Consider the following 19743-nt stretch of genomic DNA (forward strand, 5'->3'; position numbering starts at 1 on the left):
CGAGGGGCTGGAGGTGGCGGCTGCTGCGGGGCGCGGGGCGTGGGCGCCGCTGGAGTCGCGGCCGCCGACGATGAGGTGCAGACGCTGTCGGGCAGCGTGAGGCGGGCTCCGTCCGGACCCCCCGGCGCCCCCGGCACCCCCAGCTGCGCAGCCGCTGCCAAGGGCCCCGGCGCTCAGCAGCCCAAACCAGCCAGCTTGGGCCGCGGACGGGGGGCAGCTGCCGCCATCCTCAGCTTGGGCAACGTGCTCAACTACCTGGACAGGTACACCGTGGCAGGTGAGCGGGGGCCCACCCAGCCCGAGAACCAGGACCCCCCCCCCGCGCCTGGAAGTACCCCGGGAAGCCTTTGGTCCCAGGGCCCCTATATTCAAGCCTTACGTGGGGTTTCTAAGGGCCCTGTGCTCAGGCACAGCTGGGCAAGTGAAGCCCGGTGAATCACGGGTCCAGCCCGGGGACCGCCCCCCTGGCCCCCTGAACCCCGCCCCGCCGGGCCAGGGGCTAGAAGGAGTCCCCATCCCTGGAGTAGCCCGCGCGTCCTCGCCAGCCCTTGACGTCCCCTCCGTTGTCCTCTTCTCCGAGAGTCTCCTCTGCGTCTCTCTGTGTTCTCGCTTCCGCGCCCCCTCCCGCCCCAGCCTCAGGTTCCCCGGCCTCTCTTCCCCTTCCCCCAGCCCAGGCGGTCTGTCGGGGCCGTAGCGGGTCAGTTCCTTCCTTCCTCCGCCGCCTCCACTCCCCTGCGTGCGTGCGGCGAGTGCGCGCGCCCCTTGCGGGTGTGCACCAGGGGAGACCGGGTGTGTGCGCGCGGGCGGCGCGGGTCTGTGTGTGAGCGCGTGGCTGACAAAGGCTCGGGGCTGCGGGGAGCAGAGGGAGGGGCGGGGCGGGTCCGCGGCGCCTGGGGACCCAGGATGCGGTTTGCAGCTGGCCCTGGCTACAGGCCTGAAGACGCCTCCCCCTGCTCTATGGCGCTTGGGGTCTGGGGTAGAGGCGCAGCTCCATTGGGGCTGGAGAGGGGGCCGCCTCGCCAGTGGGAGCATCTCTGGGAACCAGCCTTGGGGATGGGGTGGGGGTCGATAGCCCTGCTAGTTTCTAGTCCCAGATTTGCCCATCGTGTGCTTGGTGTGTGACCTTGGGCCAGTTTCAGCTGGTGTTTGTGAGGTGGTTGATCCCTGGGCCCCTGGGGGATGGACAGGGTTCTGGGGTTCCGCCGGCTCACTCCCCCTCCCCCAGTTCTCAGGGGTCTGCGAGTAGGGCCCTTCCGTGGACTGAGCTGCCTCTAGGTGAGAATGGTGTAACCTTGAGAGAAAAGTACTCTGGCCAGGCTGGTATGGGGGTTCCCTGTGGGAGGCGAGCAGCAAAAATACACATGGCACCCTGGCCCAGAACCTGCCTAAACACAGTTTAGCAAAATCTGGAACAACCAAAAAAAAAAAAAAAAAAGATAGCAGGAGGAATTTTGGACAGACTGTAAAGAGAACTTTGTAGGTTGGGGGAGAGGAGAGGAGAGGAGAGCCCTGGCGTAAACCACGTGCCCCTGCGTCCCCTTCCCTTCTCCTGGCCTCAGTCTCCTCTATTGAACGGGGTTTTGTGTCACGTAGGAGGGAAGAACTCTGATGGGAGATCCTCCTCCCCCTCTCCCGCTCTCAAAACCCCTTGGCCCTCTGTTCTCTCCCGTTCCGGGGAGTTGGAAGCGGCAATCAGTGGTGCCAGCTTCTGAGCTGAGCCATGCCCAGGAGGCTCTTTCTTTGGTCTGCTGAGCAGGAATACTCAGGACATGTTGCCCGAGACCTGGGAGCTTAGGTGTCACGGTAAAGTGGGGAGAAGTCTGAGAAGGTGGGGCGCTTCTGAATACAGAGAGGAGACCGAGGCCCCTGTGCAGCCCATGTCCGAGATGGCCTGGGGAGTGCAGATAAGGCAGGCATTAGGCCCACCAGTAAGCCTCGGCCTGGGAAGAGGTGCCCCACCTTTCGGGGGACACGGCATGGTGCTGCTTCTGGCTTTGCCACACTTTACAACTTGTTTTTTTCCGGCCGCAGACCACCCCTCCCTGGTATTCTCAGGGTCACTGACTTTGCCAGGGACTGAGGGGAGGGGGTAGGATCAGGGAGGTGTGGAGCTTATCTGCCCCCAGCCCTCCTTGGGTCCGAGTCAGCATGGGAGCACAAGATAGGACATTCCGAGTGAATGGGCAAGGGGGGATGGAGAGTGGCAGCTAGGAGGGGCGTGGGGCCGTGGGGAGGAAGGCCCGGAAAACCCTGTGCAAACAGCATCCCTCCCTGTCCCTGGCCAGGGCTCAGGCACCGCCCCTCCCCCAACACCCAAGACAACAACGTACACAGATTTCCTCTCCGGATAAGCCTGGCTCCCTCTCCCTCTCTTTATGGCCGTCTCCCCCACGCCCAGCCCCCAAGTTCAGTTTTTAGGAAGATTTACTGTCTCTATGACAACTACTATGGTTTGATGTGTTTGGAGGGGGAGGGCAGGGGAGTGGTCATCCTAGGCCTGAGTCCACCTGTTGCTGGCTGGCCCAGCTGGGACACAGGAGGGGATGCAGACCCTGAATTGCTCCGTCATCTTTGACATTCGGCCCGCCTGGCCCCTGAGAACCTCACCCATGTGGCCCCGCCTTCCTCATCAAAGAACAGAAGGTGTTCCGTTCTCTTCCTTTTAAATCTGTCCTGTGCTTTCTAGCTCTATGGTATAGACCAGCTCTGTCCGGAAGGGGTATTGTGCAAGCCACATACATGATCTAAATACTTCTAGGAGCCACGTTAGAAAAGTAAAAAGAAATAAGTGAAGTGAATTAATGTATTTTATTCAACCTGATAGATCTAAATATTTCATCGTGTCATCAATATAACAGCTCTTCATGGGACCTCTTGCTCTTTTTCTCACACTGACTTTTGGGACCTGGTGCATGACCTACGGGGGTACAGCCACGTCAGGCAGGACTGGCCACAGTGCCCGGGGCCACTGCAGCAGGCAGCTTGAACCTCATCTTCGAGGCCAGAGTTCGAGGCAGGCTCTCAGCTTCCCAGCTGGTGACCTTGGGGGTGTCCCCTGAGCCTTCTGGGTTACCACTTCCTCCTCTCCCCCTCCTGGGCTAGTGGACCACACAAGGATATTTTTAAGCACCTGGGCCAAGCAGACCCCGAGGAGAGCCGCACCATGTCGGCTGCCTTCCCCTCCGTGTGTCTGCACCTGCCGGGCCGGCCCCTGCGCCCTGCCCTTGTTTGTGAGGCTCAGGCCCTTCCAGGTCCCTCTGAGAACCCCTCCCTTGGCCACCAGGCCGGTCTCCATCCTGGGAAACTGCAGGAGCTTCTGCCTCTGCCCTAGCATTCCCAGCTAATTATGGCCTCGCCTCCTCCCCATGAGAACCCCCTGAGGGCAGTGGGCCTCAGAAGCAGGTGAGGGGGGCCAGCCCTGGCTCCGGTCCGGGCTTGGCTCTGGCGCTTCTTCTGGGGTTGCTTCAGTTGGGTAAGATTGAAGTAGCCCAGAAGCCACCTCTAGATGCTTCCGTCCATCTGCTTGTGTGGACAGAGGAGGATAGGCACCTATTCAAGCTCACGCAGTGAGAGGAGTGGGACCAGGACCCCTGCCCCGGGGCAGTGTTCTCTTGGTGGGGGTGGGGATGCATGCCCCCTGCTCCAGCCGGGGCAAGAGCCCTCTGAGCACGTGCCCTTGGGCTCGGTGGGACAGGCAGTTGGAGGTCCCCTCGGGCACATGGCCCTTGCTCTCGTGCCGGCCTGGCAGCCGCTGCTCCCCACTCTGAGCCCGGTCATGGCTGCCAGCTCAGGAGAAAGAGGGAGCCCGTCAGGCGAGGGTCTCGGGGCCTCTCTCCCCAGCTCTGCTTCCTGGTGCCAGGGCTGCCTCTGGGCTCCCACTCTTCCCTCTGTAAAATGGAAGCAGAGCCAAGGACGTGGGAGGCATCACTCTGCTCCCGGAGCCAGGCCCAGCCCGAGGAGCTGACATGGGCCTTGTTCGTCGTCGGAGGGGGGCTGTCGGGACCTGAGACCCTGCCCCAACTTCCCTGAGACCCAGGTTTCTCTTCCTCTGATCCAGCCTGTGGCAGACCGGGTGCTTGAACTTGGGCAGGGCAGGGGCTGGTGAGGAGAGGCAGAGCCCTGCCCTGGGGGAGCCCCTTCCTGCTAGAGAAGCCGAGACTGGTCTCCATGGCAACCACTCACTAGCACAAACCCAGGAGAGCTGAGCGCGGGGACCCAGCCGGGCACGCAGGCCTGGCAGGACACCTGAGCGGGGTGCAGGAGGGGGCTGCCAGCCTGGGGCTCCTGGCTCTCTGTCTGGAGCTGACAGATGGGGAAACAGAGGCCCAGGGCCTTGTGCAGGGTCACCTGGCCGCCAAGTCAGGCTCCTAGCTCCGTGGCTATCTTCGTGGATAGAGATGGTCCACGGCACCGTTGCCCTGCCCCTCAGGTGGCCTTGTCCCCTTGGGTGGCCCTGCCCTGGCCACTGCCACATCAGTGCTGAGCTGTGCTGGGCGGGGTGTCCCAGGGCCACATTCCAGAGGGCCTGTCTGGCAGGCCAGCGCGCAGGTGAGCAGCCGGGCCAGCCTGGAGTGCCAGCGCCCGGCTCCTTAGGCACCTTCCGGCTGAGCTCTTGGCCCGTCAGAGGACATGCCTTGAAACGCACTACTTGATCGGGGACCCAGGGCGTTACCGGCCCGCTCGTGCCTTGGTTTCCCACTTTGTGACGGGCAGGAGGACCGACCGGTCAGAGAGGAGGGCCTCCTGTCCTTCCCCAGACAGGAAGTGGCTTTTGTTTCTGCCTGGGTGTGGGGGCCTGAAGTCCTGCCACCGCCCAGGGGCTGAGAGGGAGGGAGACCAAGAGAGGGGGGCTTGGTCCGCAGGCTCCTGTGGGGCCCCGGCTGCTTCCTGGTCTTGGCTGTGCCGTAACCGCCATGTCACCTGAGGCAGAGTCTGAGCCTCCCTGAGCCCTGAATGCACGCACGATCGATGATTCTCTTCCTCCCTTTCTGTGGTCGGGATCTTGCTCCCGCGGGTCGTGTGAGGCACGTGGGCCTGCTGCACGCAACCCCCCCAGCTCTGCCTGCACCCTGCTTCCCCGGGACAACCAGGCCACTTCCCCAGTGGCTGCAAGCAGCCCAGCTCAGTCTCCCCTGGTGGGTCTCAGGGGTGCCTTGCCCTCCTTCCAGAAGGCTTTCCCAGCTCTGTGGGCTGAGCCCAACTCCCAACCACATGCTTCAGCACACCTGCCCCATTGTGAGGGGCTGAGCCTAGTCATCTGCGTGGCCCTGTAGGCGTGGGGGGCTGGCCCAGGCGGGGCCCTTGCTGAGCAGCTGAGTGGTGGGGTCGGCTTGACCCGGTCCTGCCTGACCGCCCCCCATCCTTCCGGGCTGCGGGATCCTGGTAGGTTGGGATGACCCTGCTAAGGCCCAGGCCCTGTTGCTGGGGCCAGTTGCCCTTCTGTCCCCACCACAGCACACAGTGGGCTGTGGGCCCTGCACCTCTGGGAGGGACAGGGTGAAAGTGGCCAGGAGGGGCCCCGTCTCCTCGCCCCCACGCAGGGCATAATGGCTTCTTGGTCTCCCCGCAGGCTGGTCCCAGGCCTCTCCTGACGGCCGGGACGCTGGTGAAAGCAGTCCCTGGGGGACTTGGGTGAAGGGCAGAGGTATGTATGTTGGAGCAAGAAGTGAGCAGGAAGGAGGCACTAGCCAGAGCCTGGAGGCTGGGAGGGCTCCCCAGTAGGCGTCCCTGACGGCCGTGGAGACTGGGCTAGGGTCCATGCCCTGCAGACGGCTAGCTCCATGTGTTCGTCATGGTCCCTTCACCGTCAAGCACGGATTTGCCAAACAGGGTCCCGGGAAGCAAGGAGCACGATCGGGCTTAGTAGACTGTCCAGGGCTGTGCCTGGGAGGGGTGCTGTTACTCGGTCACTCACTGTTTCTAGCGATCATGTGGGCAGTTGGTGTGGAGGTGGACAGGGGCTGGTTCCAGCCTCTTTTCTGTGGTCTGTTGGGTGAGGTGGGGAACACAGGCCACTCCTGCCCGGCTCTGCGGCCTCTACCCCATGTCACCTTCTGAATCTCCATCTGCCGTCTGAGAGGTGGGAGCGGCCGTGGGTCTCGGCTGCCGAGGCAGCGCATGGGGAGAGAGCCGCCCCGAGGCTTTATCTCTCCCCCACGCCCCGGCCTCATCCTAGGTCTGCGGATCAGGATAAGGTGGCCCCGGTGGTCTTGGGGGAGTCCCTGAGCCCGGCCAGGGCCAGGGGTGGGGGGGGCGCGTCAGGGAAGGAGTGGCTGTGCAGAGCCCCCAAATTACTAAGGCCAAGTCCGGTTCCAGGAAAGCTGGCCCCAAATGATAGACTAGAACCACGGGACAGAGGCCAGGCTGCCTGTCCCCGCCCACTCTGGGCACGGAGACTCGGTGGGAGCGGGGAGGGCTCTGAGCCCTGGGGTTCTGGGCGGGGTGGGGGGGCTCCTTTCTAGGACCTGCAGAGAGGGAGGGGTGCTCCAGCTGCAGTGTTATTTAGGGGCACACACTTGGATTCTGGGTCCTCTAGGAAGGAGGTGGGGCGTCTCTGAGGGGCTGAGGCTCTGGGGCTGGGGGCCTCAGCCTCACGATCCCTGTAGAGATGACCACCAAGCTGTTCTGACATTAATGACCCAGATTTGTCAGGCGATGTGGGGGTAGGAGGGCCGGTGTATGTAGGTGTATGTATGACAAATGTGAAGGAGATTTAGGGTGGTTGAGGCAGGGGTGTATGGGGGTCCTAGGGAGCTGTCTGATGGGCAGTCTGAGGCTCAGAACAGGGACCAGATGCTCCCAGAGGTCACTCAGCTTCTCCCCAGGGGATGGGGGCAGGATGTTGTGGCCCCACGGAAGCTCTGGGGCAGGTTAGAAGTAAGTGTGTGTGAAAGCGGGTCCTGGCTCAGGGACTGCCTTGGCCGGTCCCCTCGGGCTGGTGGGGGTGGTGCCCGCAGGGCCAGCCTGTGGCTTGCAGCCCTAGCCAGGTCAGCAGAGCCAGGCCTTCCGGCTCCTGTAATTACCGGGGCGGGGGCTGTGGCTGAGTGTTGGAGCAGGGGTGATTCCTCCGGAGCAGGCCAGCTCTGAGGCCTCCACAGAGGACCCAGTCCGTCTGAGACGGACCAGCCAATGGCAGGCCTGGCCCATCCCTTCACGTCCCTAGGCCCATCTTTCCAGCCGTCTGCCCCATTTTGGAGAAAAGAACGGTGAGGGGGCAGTTTGCCCTGTTCTCTGGTCATGGCCTGGGGCTCCTGCCCCACGAGTTAGTGATCCCTGATGACATTTTAGAACATTTACTGATGACCTACTATGTGCCAGGCAATGTTCTAAGCACTTTCTATAGATTAACCCATTTAAACTCCACAACCATATGAAGCAGATCTTAAAATTAAGACACGTCGCAGAGGAGGATAGGGACACAGAAGGTTAAGTAACGTGCCTAAGGTCACACAGCGGGTGAGTGGGATGCGGACACAGGTTTGAACCCAGATGGCTGGCCTCTGGAGGCCATGCTCTTGGGAATTCAGCTAAGTTGGCTCCGAAAGGCAGGGTGAATGCAGGGTGACGATGCCTGTGTTTGGGGGCGTGCCGGCCCTGGCTGACAAGGCAGGAAGAGACCTCGGGTCACGTCGTCCCAGCCTTACATCTGAGGCTGGTCTGGGCCAGGGGCTCCCAAGGTCCGGGTGATCTCCTCTTCTACCTTGGCCTTGGTGAGACCTCCCTGATAGCGGGTCAGGATCTGGACCTGGCTTCCCTGCGGTCTACGGGGGGGCCGGCAGGGATGGGGTGGGGTGACACCACGAATATCCGTGACCAGCCAGCTCTCGAGGCTACAGACACCTCCTCAAGAGCTGCGGGGGAGGGAGTCGGGGGGCGCTCTGGGAGACGTGACCTTGGGTCTGGGCCCTGGATACGGGTGGAGGGGGCCCCCCAGGAAGGGGGCCTGGCTGTCGTCAAGGCTCAGAGGCCTGCAGGCTGTGACGCGCACGTCCCAGGGGCCTTGGACCGGCCAGGCCAGCGGCTTCGAGTTCGTGAGTCCTGGGGCCTCCCCTCTGGACAGGTGGTTGTGCAGACCTGGGTCATGGGGGCCTCCCACGCTGGAAGTCTGGGCGTCGTTGGGCTGGCAGGAGACAGTCGTCACCCTCAGGGAGCTAATCCAGGTAGCGCTGGGGTTGGTGGTGTTACTGATCCTGGGGTCGGGCCAGTGAGTTTTGAAGAACTCACGGTGAGTCTGAGTTCTTGCCACAGTTGACAGCCGCTGGGCCACGGCATCAGCTCCTTGAGCCCAGAGCCTGGGCCTCAGGGGGACGGGATAATGCGTGAAGGCTGTGGGAGGAGGCCGGTGTGGAAGAAGGGGGACTCTCTGGGACCCGCTCATGGGGCTGCAGGAGCAAGGGGGCTGTGGGCTGGGGAGCGCCATGGGGCCGCTCTGGGAATGGGGAGGAGGTGTGGGGCCGAGTCTCCGGGAGGGCTGGTTTCAAGGGAGTGAATGGAGGGGAGGACCCTGAGTTGGGGGGGCTCTTTCACGAACTTCAGCTGTGAAGGCGGGAGAGAAAATGAGGGGCTGGCAGAGGGGGGAAGTCAGGACTGTTGTCACCACCGGGATGAGAGAGGGGTGCACACGTGTGTGGGCTGATGTGCAGGGGGCAGAAGCGAGGCCCAGGCCAGGGGTGCCCCAGGGCAGAGTCCCCAGGAGGCAGGAGGGACAGTTGGCCTTGGACAAGAGGCGAGACCCCTGGGGCTTGGGAGGGGTGTAACTGGGGGTCAGCGCTTCTGCAGCTCCAGAACGTTTTCTTGGGTCAGGGAGGAGGCCCCTGTGGGGATGACCCTGGCCGTAGATCGGGAGAGGCCGGCCCGGCAACCATGGCTGTGGGGTGGCTGGGGGCCCCACCTTGCACACCCCAGGCTGGTGGAGGGCTTGGCCTGGGCTGTCCTGGGCGGGAGGCCCGTCCTGTGACCCACCAAACCTCAGCCTCCAGGAAAAAGGCTAAAAATAAGGTTGTGGTGGGAAGAAGGGAGGGGTGTGTGGGCCCGAGCCAGGCTGGGGCCCAGAGGAAAATCCGAGACGACCGGCGAGCCACTGTGACACATGATTCCCGAGCCAGCGGCCAGTGGATCCCGCCTGCCTGTGGCCGTGGCCCCTTCCTGGCTGCTCGGGGGGAGAACAGCCCCTTACGGCTTCAGTTAGCCCCGTTCCCAGGGAGGGTTCTTCCTGGATCCCAGGCTGTGGACACAAGCCTGGACTCTGGGGTACTGGGGTCCTTTGTCTTGGGGTCTGGCCTGCCCAGAGTTCCCAGGACGTGCATCTGGATGTGAAGCGTCCTCCCCCCCCGGGAGCTGTGTGTATCAGGGGAGGCAAGCCCTGGGCCTTGGGGAGCTGCCGGGGCGGAGCATGGCCGTCGGGGGAGCTAGGCTGTGTCTCGGCGAAGAAGCAAGAGTGCTCTGATTTGCTGCGGACACATGCTGTCTTTACAATGACCATTTTGATGTGGCTGGCTCCCCCAGAGTGAACCCGCTGCCCTCCTCCTGGCTGTGCCTGGGGGCCCAGGGGGAGTCCTGCCCTCCTGAGGCCGCCCAGCTGCACACCTAACGTGTGACATCTCTGCTCTGGGTTCTGCAGATGACCTGCCGCCACCCAGCTCTGCAGTGGCTCCTATGCGTCCCCGTGCCCACCCGTCTCTGTCCACAAGCATCCGCTGTGGGCTGGCTGGGCGCCGGGGCCTGGGCTGGGGGGGTGACAAGAGCGAGGGACATGCAGAGGCAGAAGAACATATTTGGTTTCCAGTCTCCTCTCGGACCCTTACGTGCTGTGTGACACATGGGACGCGTAACGTGGGGCCGAAAATCCTAGGCAGCAGCAGGATAGAAGGAGCATCTGCAGAGCCTCCCACAGTACTTGGACCTTAGCAGCGACCACAAGCGGTGGCTCTTAGGTCGTAGCCCCAGTGGACCCAAGGAGCGCGTATCCATGTCCCTACACAGCTTCCCTGTCGAACTCGCTAATCCTAGGGTGACGAGTGCTAAAGAATGGACGGGGAGCGTGGGCCCACCTGACTTACTGAGGGTGATGGGAGGGGAGAAACCGGGAAGACTTCCCAGAAGAGGAGGCGCCTGAACTAGTCTTGAAGGAGTGGCCACAATAGCCCACAGGGTAGACGGGGACGGGTGGGCAGTCGGGGGGCCGTGAATAGTCTGGGTGGCTGAAGCCTGTGGCCTGGTGAAGGCTGGGGTCCTCATCTGAGGCTGATGGCGTGAGAGAGGGTGGGGAACGCAGGCCCCTGCTCAGAAGTAGGAGCGAGCGGGTTGGGGCTAGGAGGGGAGTGCAGGTGGTTCCCCAAGGTTGGGCCCACTTGGTGGCCCAGGACAGGCCCCTGGCTTCCGCCTCCGGGGCATGGCCTCAGCCCGCCTCGGTTATTAAGTCATTAACTGGGCCTCACACAGCCTCTTCATTATGGGTAATTATGGTAAATCCTCGGCATTCACAAGGAGGAGGCCAGTGTCTCCCTGCTGTCAGGCCTCATCCCAGGAAAAGGCTCTCAGGAGGACAGCCACCAACGGGAGCCTCCCGCAGGCCTGGGGGTGCCACTCTGCCCACTTTCCTGCTCTATGACTTGGGGCGTGTGGCTTAACCCCTCGTGCCTCAGTTTCCCTGTCTGTCCAGGGGGGAATAGTCCCGGCCTCGTGGGGTCACGTGGGGCTCGAACCAGGAAAGCAGTTACGGCTGAGAGATGTGCCTCATCTTCATCCTCGTCACTATCATCATGATGAGCTCTGGGGATCCCCCGAAGACAGGCCCGGTCCCTTCCTCGGTCCCCTGCATGGGGGGCGTCCGGGGCAGCCCGCCCCGTCCCCTCCTCCTTTTTCCCCTCTCCCTTCTCCGTACACATGTGCAGGGGTCTGGGGGGACCTAGCCCCCTGCTGTCCTCAGAGATAAGCCGAGGTGGGAGCCCCTGGGGCCTGCAGGGCTGGGGGCTTGCTCAGGAGCCTGGTTGAGCTCTGGGAGAGGGGAGGGGCGTCCAAGGGGTTGCTGGCCCCCATGCGGCCAGCGCTCTGTCTGCGCACGGTTGTTGCTGACTTCTAGTTCTTCTGGTTGCCCTCCTGCTCCGCTGCTCCCCCCCCCCCCGACATGCCCAGTCCTAATGGGAGAGCAGAGATGGCCAGGACTTGGGAGAAGGGCAGGCATGGCCTCAGGGGTCCCCTTCCCCCGAAGAAGCCTGGAGCCCTGTCTGCTTCCTTCTGCACCTCTGCTCTGGTATCAGAAAATTGGGGGTCCTGGTGATAACCCCGAGGACAGCTGGGTGGGCGTGTGCACGTGCAGGTGAGCAGGTGTGAGCCCTGCCTGTGACCTCTCTGCCCGCTCCCCAGCTGGAAGGCCTCTTGGCAGTTCTCAGGGGCTTTGTGGCCTCTCCGAGGGCAGGACCCAAGCTGCAGTGAGGCCACAGGTGGGCAAAAGTTCCACGCTGGCCGGTGGGAGGTTTGGCTACCCCACAGAGCCAGGTGACCCCAGAGGAGCCCTGCCCCTGTGTGCCTCAGGCCCCTGCAGTGGCCGAGTGAGAGGGTGGGACCCTATCCTGGGAGTGAGCACGGGAGGCCCCGTGGGGGCAGCATGGCAGCTCAGGCTGCAAAGTCCCCGGTGGCCTGGCAAACTGGGCAGAGTGGCGTCCTGTAGATGGGGCCAGGTTGGGCCCTGCCAAGGGGACCGAGGGCCGGGCTTGGCTTGGGGGTCTCCTAGGCGGGCTGGGGGGATAGGGGAGGCCAGGCGTCACACATAAGCACCCTCTGTCTTCCCCTCCCAGGCGTCCTTCTGGACATCCAGCAGCACTTTGGGGTCAAGGACCGAGGCGCCGGCTTGCTGCAGTCAGGTGAGGCCCCCCACCCCTGCCAGGCCCCTTCCCTGCTGGTCTCCTCCTGACTCGCCGGGAAGGACTGGAAAGAATGTGTGCTTTCTTAGACCGCAGGCTGAGGGGGCAGTGGGAGGTGTACAGGAGTGTGGCCACGGCCCTAGAGGCGACCCTTCTTTTTGGGTCCTGGGGCCTCATCGGGACCCGCAGGTCCAGGTCCCACCCTGAGGCTGGTGGAGGGAACTCCGTAGGTTGCTGTGCTTGACGGAGTCAGGGGGCCTTGGTGACCCTGTCTCCGTACCCCCACCCCGGCCAAAGCTTCCATCGCCACCAGGCTGGGGACCCTCTCCTAGATGTCAAAGCAGGAAATCCCCTTGGTCAGTCCCCGGGCAGGAGCCTGAGAGCCTGGGTCCTCTGCCCTCTGGGCTGGGGCAGTGTGGCGGGCCGTGAGCAGTTATCCCTGCCTATCTGCCCCGTGCGGCAGGCCCATGCCTTCTTGGTCCCTGCCCAACCCACTCCGTGGCCCCAAGCTTGCTGTGTGGCCGAGGGCCCGGTTCCTTTGGCTCTGATTCTCTTTGGCCCTGGAGTCCATTTGTTGTGAGGCCTGGTCGGACGTGTGGGAGGAAGTCCATGGTCTGCATTCCAGTGTGTGAACCCCTTCCCCGGCCTGGGCTCCCCGGGGAGGGAGGGTGGAGGGAGCTGGCTCTGTCCAGGGACCTGCCTGACCTGTCTAGGCAGCATTCCAGGGAGGGCTGCGCCAGGCCTCTGCGGCCTCCGTGAGCTCCTAGAGCACCGTGGCTCAGCCAGGCCCTGCAGCCTGTGCCCGTCCCCAGGTGGGGTCTTTGGGGCTCAAAGAGAGGGTATGCGAGTATCAGGGCTCAGCCCCAACAGACAGTTGAGTGAGCTGGGACAGGGGCAGGGCCGTGTGGTCCAGCACCCGCAGGGTGACCAGGCCCTGCCTCTGCCCACATCACTCCACCCAGGACAGGAGCCCAGACCTGTCCCGGGCCCTTCCCCCTTGCAGGGCCTCCTTGCTGGGCCAGAGCCAGGCAGCCTGCCCCAGGACAGGTGCCTCCAGCCTCCTGGGCTCTGAGCACAAGGTAACTGCCACTCAGCCTGGAAGAGAGCGTTTCAGCCAGATGTAGCATGGCGGGGGGGGGGGGTGGGGGTGGGGTGGGGGGGGGTGGCAGGAGAGAGCCCAGCTTTCCAGCCCCCTCCCTCCATGGCCCCTGAGTCCCTGGGGACACAGCCGAGTCTCATCCCCTCCTGGCCTTGCCGCCTGACAGGGAGCCAGGATCTGCCCCAGCTTCCTCCACTCAACCCCACCAGTGGGGTCAGGGCCGGCGCAGCTCCCGGGGAGGGGTGGGAGGTGGTGAGGCTCCCAGGGCTTATGTCCACAGCCACCTTCCTGGCTGAGAGAGCGACGTCACGGCGGCCTCGGCTGACCCCTGGTGACCTGGCTGGAGGTGGACAAAAGAGCCAGCAGCATGCTCCTCTCTGGTTCTTCCTCCCAGGAGCTTCCTTTGCAGCTTTCCTTCCCAGATGAAGGGGCAGAGGTTGAGGGAGGAGAGATGACTTGCGGGCCTGGGATGGGAACTCTTCTTGGCTGGGGGGGCGGGGGGGGGCGGCACACAGGCAGCCACTGGCTTGGAGAGGCCTGTCCCAGGTATCTGAGCTTCTGGTGTCTCTGTCCTCAGGGTGGCTGCCTCTGGGCCGTGGTATCTCAGAGTCCCTTACCCCACAGCCTTCACCCTACAACCCACCCCCCGTGCAGCCGGGCTGCCACCGGAGCCCAGAAGCCAGGCCAGCTAGACCAGGATGTGACTCAGTGGGCAACCAGGCAGATCAGCTAATTGGCCTGGGCCCCAGGCACCTGTCTCTTCCCCAAGCCCTTGATAAGGTCGGAGCCGGGTGGAGGGCGCCAGCCAGGTGCTGCGGTTTGCGCAGATCAAAGGACGAGGCTGAGAGCCGGGTTTTCTGCTCATCTGTGGGCACCAGGGGCTGCTGTGCCCGGAGACGGGGTGGGGTGGGGGTGCTGAGGGTCAGGCCTGGGCCTGCCCCTGCTGTTTCTCCTGGGACCAGATCTTGAGAGCTGGTTTGGAAAGAGCCTGCCTTCGGCAATCCCCTAGCAGATCGCGGCCAGCTCAGAGCTGGGCCCGGAGTCCCTGCAGAAGCCGAGCTCAGCCTCTGTGATTACAGCTCTTGCTGTCTTGGGAAACCAGGAGCCTCCAGAGCCTACACCCAAAGGGGTAGCTGCTGCTGAGCCCACTGCTGGCCAGGCCCTGGGCTGGGCTCTGCCACAGACTCCATCCCCACATTCCGGTACGTTCCCTCTATCAGTGGAATGGAAAACGTGTCCAGTCACCACCAGGCATGGGGCACCGTGGGGGCCTAGGGGGGTGCTCTGCCTGGCGGCAGGTGGGTAAGACTTCCCCGAGGAGGGGACATTGGAGTGGGGCTTTGAAGGATGAGTTAGAGTTTGTTCGGGGTATAGGACGTCCAGTCACCCTCCTTCTCCCACTCCGAGCTGGAGAAAATATGCCAAGAAAACATTTAAATTACATAGCTGAGCTTGAAAGCTCAAGCTAGCAGGGGAATTCCCAGGTGCCAGAAGCAGAGAATTGAACCGAAAAACAGGAGTGGGCGCCGGTATTCAAGCCAAGTGTTGCAGAGAGCCTGGGGACCAGTATCTGTCATAGGAGCTTGTTACGGTATTTTTAGTGTAAACATTTTTACGATGAGAAATTTTAAATACACAGAAAGAGAGAGAGCAGCACGATGAATCTCCACAGAGCTGTCGCCCACTCGGGCCCAGTGTCCAGGCTCCGGGGTTTCTTTGCTCTGAGGATGGGCCTGTGTAGCCTTGGCTCCCAGCGTCACATGGGTGACTTGGTTTCCCCCCAGAGCCCAGGGCTATGCCCTCAGGGCCAGTGGCAGTTTCTCTGTCTCTGAGGGGACATGTCCGTCTGGCTCGGGCTCTCTGCAGAGAGCTGGAGGGTTTCCGGGCCCTTCCACACGAGGGACCCCACAGAGGCCGATCTAGGGCTGCTCCTCGGGGTCGTGATCCGGGGCCTGCGTGGGACACAGATAGCGGTGCTTACTGAGGACAAACTCAAACGGAAAATGAGCAGAGCCCACAAGGAGGAGGCCAGCCAGCGCTGGAGAATGGGGAAACCGGTCCCTGATCTGCCTTTAGGGCTTCAGTGCTATATGAGCTCAGTTTCCAGAGTTCCACAGGAAGCGTAGCACTTACGAGACGGGAAGAGCACCTTAGTGAACAAGAGCGGGGGAGACGCTTCAGAGACCTCAGTTCAAGATTCTGGAACTGAAACGTGTAAGCACTGAAATTTAACAATGTGACCATTAGACCCAGTCGAAGAGAAAATTAGTAAATCAGAAGATGGGTCTGGGGAAAGCAGCAGGTCCAGGGAAGGGGAGGGAGAGTGAAGGCTCCGGTGAGTGGAGTGTGGGGAGAGCCGAGGCAGGGGGCAGGGTCGCGCTGCAAAAGGCATCTGGCTTTTGTCTTGGGATAGTGGGGAGCCAGAGAAGGCTTTGGGGCAGGCAGGTCCCTGTTGGATGTATGCATCAGGATGTTCTCTCTGGGGCGGAGCGTGGGGGTGGATGGGGGAGGGGAGGCAGCTCGGGGCTGTGGTTGGAGTGGTCACGAGGATGTTCCAGGTTGGGGATGGGGGCAGAGTGGGGACAGAGGAAGAGCCAGCTCAGACTGAAACCAGACGGCAGCTCTGCTTTGGGGCCGTCTCCTTCTGGCCTTGCTCCCTCCCCACTTCGTCCAGCAAGGCCGTAGCTGGGCCGCCCCTGGGGCTGTACCCCCGGGACCGTCCTGTCCCCCGGAGGCCTAAGAACTCATCGCCCCGGGGCCTGAGGGGCCAGCCCAGGGCTTCCATCCTGAGCGGTGGGTGAGGTGGCTGGGCTGCCCTGGGTCCTCCCCGTCGTTCGGCTGCCTGGGCGTCCATCCTCCACGTCCTGTGGGCAGAGCCTGCCTGAGTAACCCTCCCTGCCCACAGGAGATGGAGGATGGCAAGTCTCCCCAAATAACAGTTTGGCCAGATTTGGACTTTGTAAAAATAGCCCTGGTTCAGCTCAGGCTGAGGTCGGGGCTGGACCCGAGCTCCAAGGCCACTGTGGGGGAGCCCAGGGGTCCCCCAGCTCAGACCTCAGCCACTCCATCTCCAGGACCATCTTCCGGGGTTTGACAGGGCCAAGTGTGCCCCAGGAGGGGCTCGGCAGCCCCACAGGTGGGGTCGGAGGGGCTCAGAGTCCTCAGCGGGGTGGTCCTGGGCTGCTGGATGCGGGCCGCTCTGCAGGTCCACAGAGAAGGCCGTCAGCCAGCATGCTGCCCCTGGGGCTCAGGAGCCTGGGCAGCCCCTTACCGACCTCTCCCCAGCCCTGTGGGGCAGGGGCACCACCCATCCCACAGAGAGGCTCCGAGGCCCTGCCCCCTCTGCCCTGGCTCCCTGCCTGCCGGCCCCATTGTCCCCGTCCTGCGGGCTCAGCACACGTGAGCTGCCGAGGGCTTCCCCACGCCCGGACCACAGGATGTGCTCGTGTGGGACCTGCTGGGAAAGCCGCCCCTACCGAGATCAGGGTGGGGCCCGGCTGCCCAGAAAGCTCTCCTCCGACAAAGACCGCAGGGCCATGGGTGGGGGGCAGGGGAAGCTTCTAGCCTGGCTGTGTTTATTTCCAGCCAGCTGGCCGCTGACCACGTAAGCCTCTGCACCCCCACCAGGTACCAGGTCCTCTGCCCTTCCTTCTGCCGGAAACGGGTTTCCTTCTCTCCCTGCCCTGATCTCGTTCAGGCCCCCATGCTGGCCTGTGACGTCCTGAGGGCCCGGACAGGTCTCCTCTCTTGTCTGCCCCGAGCAGAGGGGAGGGTTGCACAGACTGATCGATCGCTGTCCCTCCTGACCCTTGACACCCTTGTCCCTGAGGGTCCAGGGTCAGGATGGTCGCTGTGTCCTTTTGGGCGAGTTCCTCCCCCTGTCAGTGGCCCAGCTCTAAAATGGGATGACGTGGTGGAGCTCGGCTGGGGCCAGGCAGTGAGGACAGGGTGCGCCTGCTCCCACAGGAGCCTTACCTGCAGTCCTGGGCGGCCGTTCTCTAGATGGGCCGGCGGAGAGCCAGGGGTCAGCTCTGCTGTGGGCGGCGGGTGGGGGTGGCCTGGGGCGGCTCTCCCCTTGGGCCCATCCACACTCTCCTTGAAGGGGGAGAGTGGACATGCCGTGGTTGTCCACGGGCTCCTCCAGCGCCTTCCCCTGCTCTGGCCTGGCCCACCTTCCTACTGTCCCCCTTCCCCTCGCCGCGGTCTATAGTGTGATTTAGAGCGAGGACCCTGGAGTTAGACAAATGGGGTTTAACCTCTGGCTCGGCCACCCAACGAGCTGTGTGACATCACTCCTTTCGGCCTCTGTACCCTCCTGTGGGATGAAGAGGATAGTGAGGTGCTTAGGTCCAGGGCGTGTGCTTGGACCCGCGGTCGGTAAGTGTTCTGTAATGACAGCTGAGGTTCTTGGTAACAGTAAGCTCCTTGCCACCTAACCTTCACGTGGCATTGCTTATAAGACTTGTGATTTATAGTTTAGTGTACAGTCTTGATCTTAAGTATGATCATCCTGGTAAACTCCTATGCATCCTTCAGTGCCCACCTCCATGAAGCCTCTCTCCACTCTGCTTGGGCCTCCTTGCTGGTTTCCAAACTGGCCAACCCATGGACTGGGGTCACTCTTACTCTGATTTTTTCTGCCTACTCCCCCCACACCCCCAGCACAGACAGGCACAGAGGGAACAAGTCTTTCCCCTGTGAGTCCTGACAAGGCCCACCTCCTGGTCTGATCTCAGGCAGGCCCAGCAGGAAAATTCTTTTTCTAGATATGAGGAAGTAATTTCTGTGTTGACTAATCTAAACAAGGGCCCAGTGTTGACCGAGGCTGCGGGCTCTGGGCGGGGCCTGGCGTCAAGCACCTTAGGTGCTATCTTATCCCGCACTCAGAACAACCCCGGAGTTGCTAGTTTTGTCTTCATTTTACAGACGAGGAGGCGATTGTTAGATTTTCAGGAACGGTGTGAGCTGGCTATTGCCCACAAGCATTACCGAACACTGGATTTTGTGAACTCATAAACGTCTTACATTCAAAACCAAGGTAGTAAATACTGAAAACTCGTCCCCTCAGCACCTCACGGCGTCTGGCGATCAAAGGGTAAAAGGCTGTTCGCAGCCCTTGCACCTGTTCGGCGGAGGGACGCGTGTGCACGGCGCCGTGTGACCACATGCCTCCTCCTGACTCTGGTGGCCTGAGGTCAGCGCGGGGGGCGTCTTCACGCCAGCTGGCAAACCCCACCCATCGGGGCCCCCACCCCCGCTTTTTGGGAGAGCCAGTTGTTAAACATCAGCACAGCACTGAGCGGAGGGACAGAGAGGTGGTGAGCTGCGCAGGGTCACCCAGCTGGGGAAGAGAGCTGACTCTGCGCCCAGGCAGGGCCTCTGGTGCCCAGATCCACGCCCCTCGATGCCGGTTTTGCCCCCAGCAGCCGCACGGGCACCGTCCTGCTCACCAGGACGAGCGGGAGACTATCACCCTCCTCCAGCCCGGGCCTCTCCCCTCGTTCACCCCGTCCCTCCTTCCCGCCCCCTCTTTCTCCTCTTCCCGCCCACGCCTGCCAGAATCAGGTCTGAGGGAGAAGCCAAGCCCGCGTGCGCACTCAGCCTGGCGGTTGCAGCCCAGCCAACTGGCCACCTCGTCTGCCCACCCTCGGCCATTGTCTGGCCATCTGCCTGTCAGCTGTGAGACTGCCTTCCAGGGGGACGCATGGGGGAGCTGCCTTGCCCCCTGACCCCTAGGGCCCACCCTGCCTCGCTGGGCCTCTTCGCCCCACCTGGGGCCCCAAGGCCCCGCCCATCACTGGCATCCCCAGAGTCCTCTGACAAGCCGCTGCTCTCTTGTTCTAGAAGAGCAAAACCAGGTCAGGTTGCCGCCCTGCTCAGCCACGGAAGCCACGGTCACCACAGTGGGCCAGGAGGCCCTGCCCCATCTGGCCTCCCCACTCCGTCCCTCTGCTCCGGCCACTCTGGCCTCTTTGCTGTCCTTCAGATATGCGAGGCATATACTCCTGCCCCAGGGCCTTTGCACGCGCTGTTGTTGCCCCAATATTTGCATGATTTGTTTCCTTACCTCCTCCAGGTCTTTGCTGAAATGTCACCTCCTCTGACCCTTCTGTTTAAAGTTGTAGCCTCTGCTTTGTTCCTCACACACATTTCCTGTCTCCGCCCTGTTACCCTCCGTAGCACTTGTCACCGTCTGACACACCACAGTTTTCATTTTATCATCGGTTTCTTCTGCCCAAGAGGGCAGGAATCTCTGTCTGTTTTGTTGAACGGACAAATGAGTGAATGAACAAAGACCGTGTTTGCTGAGGTCAGGGAGGCGTTCTGCAGCCTGCTGGGAGTGTGGGTGGGAGACCTGGGGCTTTGCTGTATGACCTTGGGCAGGTCCCCTCCCCTCTCTGACCCTCTTTCCGAAGTGTAATAAGGAGAGCAGTGTGAGAGGTACAAGGAACAGGGGCTCCGGAGTCAGAGAGGGGAGCAAAGTGCCACAGGACTTTTGCCGCCAGCGGGGCCTTGGGCAAGTCTCCTCTCCCCACTTCTGCAAGGTGGGGTGGGGTTGGGAGCATACATACGATGCCAGGTGGTGAGCTCCTGGCATGTAAAATGCTCAACAAATCGATTTTCACTGTTTCACGGGTCTCCCAAGGGCTCGCCCGCTGGACAAGCTGGGCCTTCAGCAAAGTGGGTGGGGCTGTAGGATCGCCCTCCCCTGGGCCCAGGTGCCTCCTCCGCCCCTGGCCCCAGCCGAGGTTGTCCCCCGGCCCCTGGGCTCAGGCGGGGCGG

The 19743-nt window shown here is 62.6% G+C and overlaps 1 protein-coding gene across 1 annotated transcript in view; it reads left to right on the forward strand.

The window, feature by feature from the left end:
• The window catches only part of SPNS2 (sphingolipid transporter 2), a 30579-nt gene that overhangs the window by 1843 nt on the left and 8993 nt on the right, over positions 1–19743 (forward strand). Inside the window, exons 2-3 of the mRNA XM_021694557.2 lie at positions 5–277; positions 11796–11861. Coding sequence (XP_021550232.2) covers positions 5–277; positions 11796–11861 — 339 coding nt within the window. The remainder of the gene's footprint in view (positions 1–4; positions 278–11795; positions 11862–19743) is intronic.

This window comes from Neomonachus schauinslandi, chromosome 15, assembly GCF_002201575.2.
Source record: "Neomonachus schauinslandi chromosome 15, ASM220157v2, whole genome shotgun sequence".
NCBI classification, from domain to species: domain Eukaryota; kingdom Metazoa; phylum Chordata; class Mammalia; order Carnivora; family Phocidae; genus Neomonachus; species Neomonachus schauinslandi.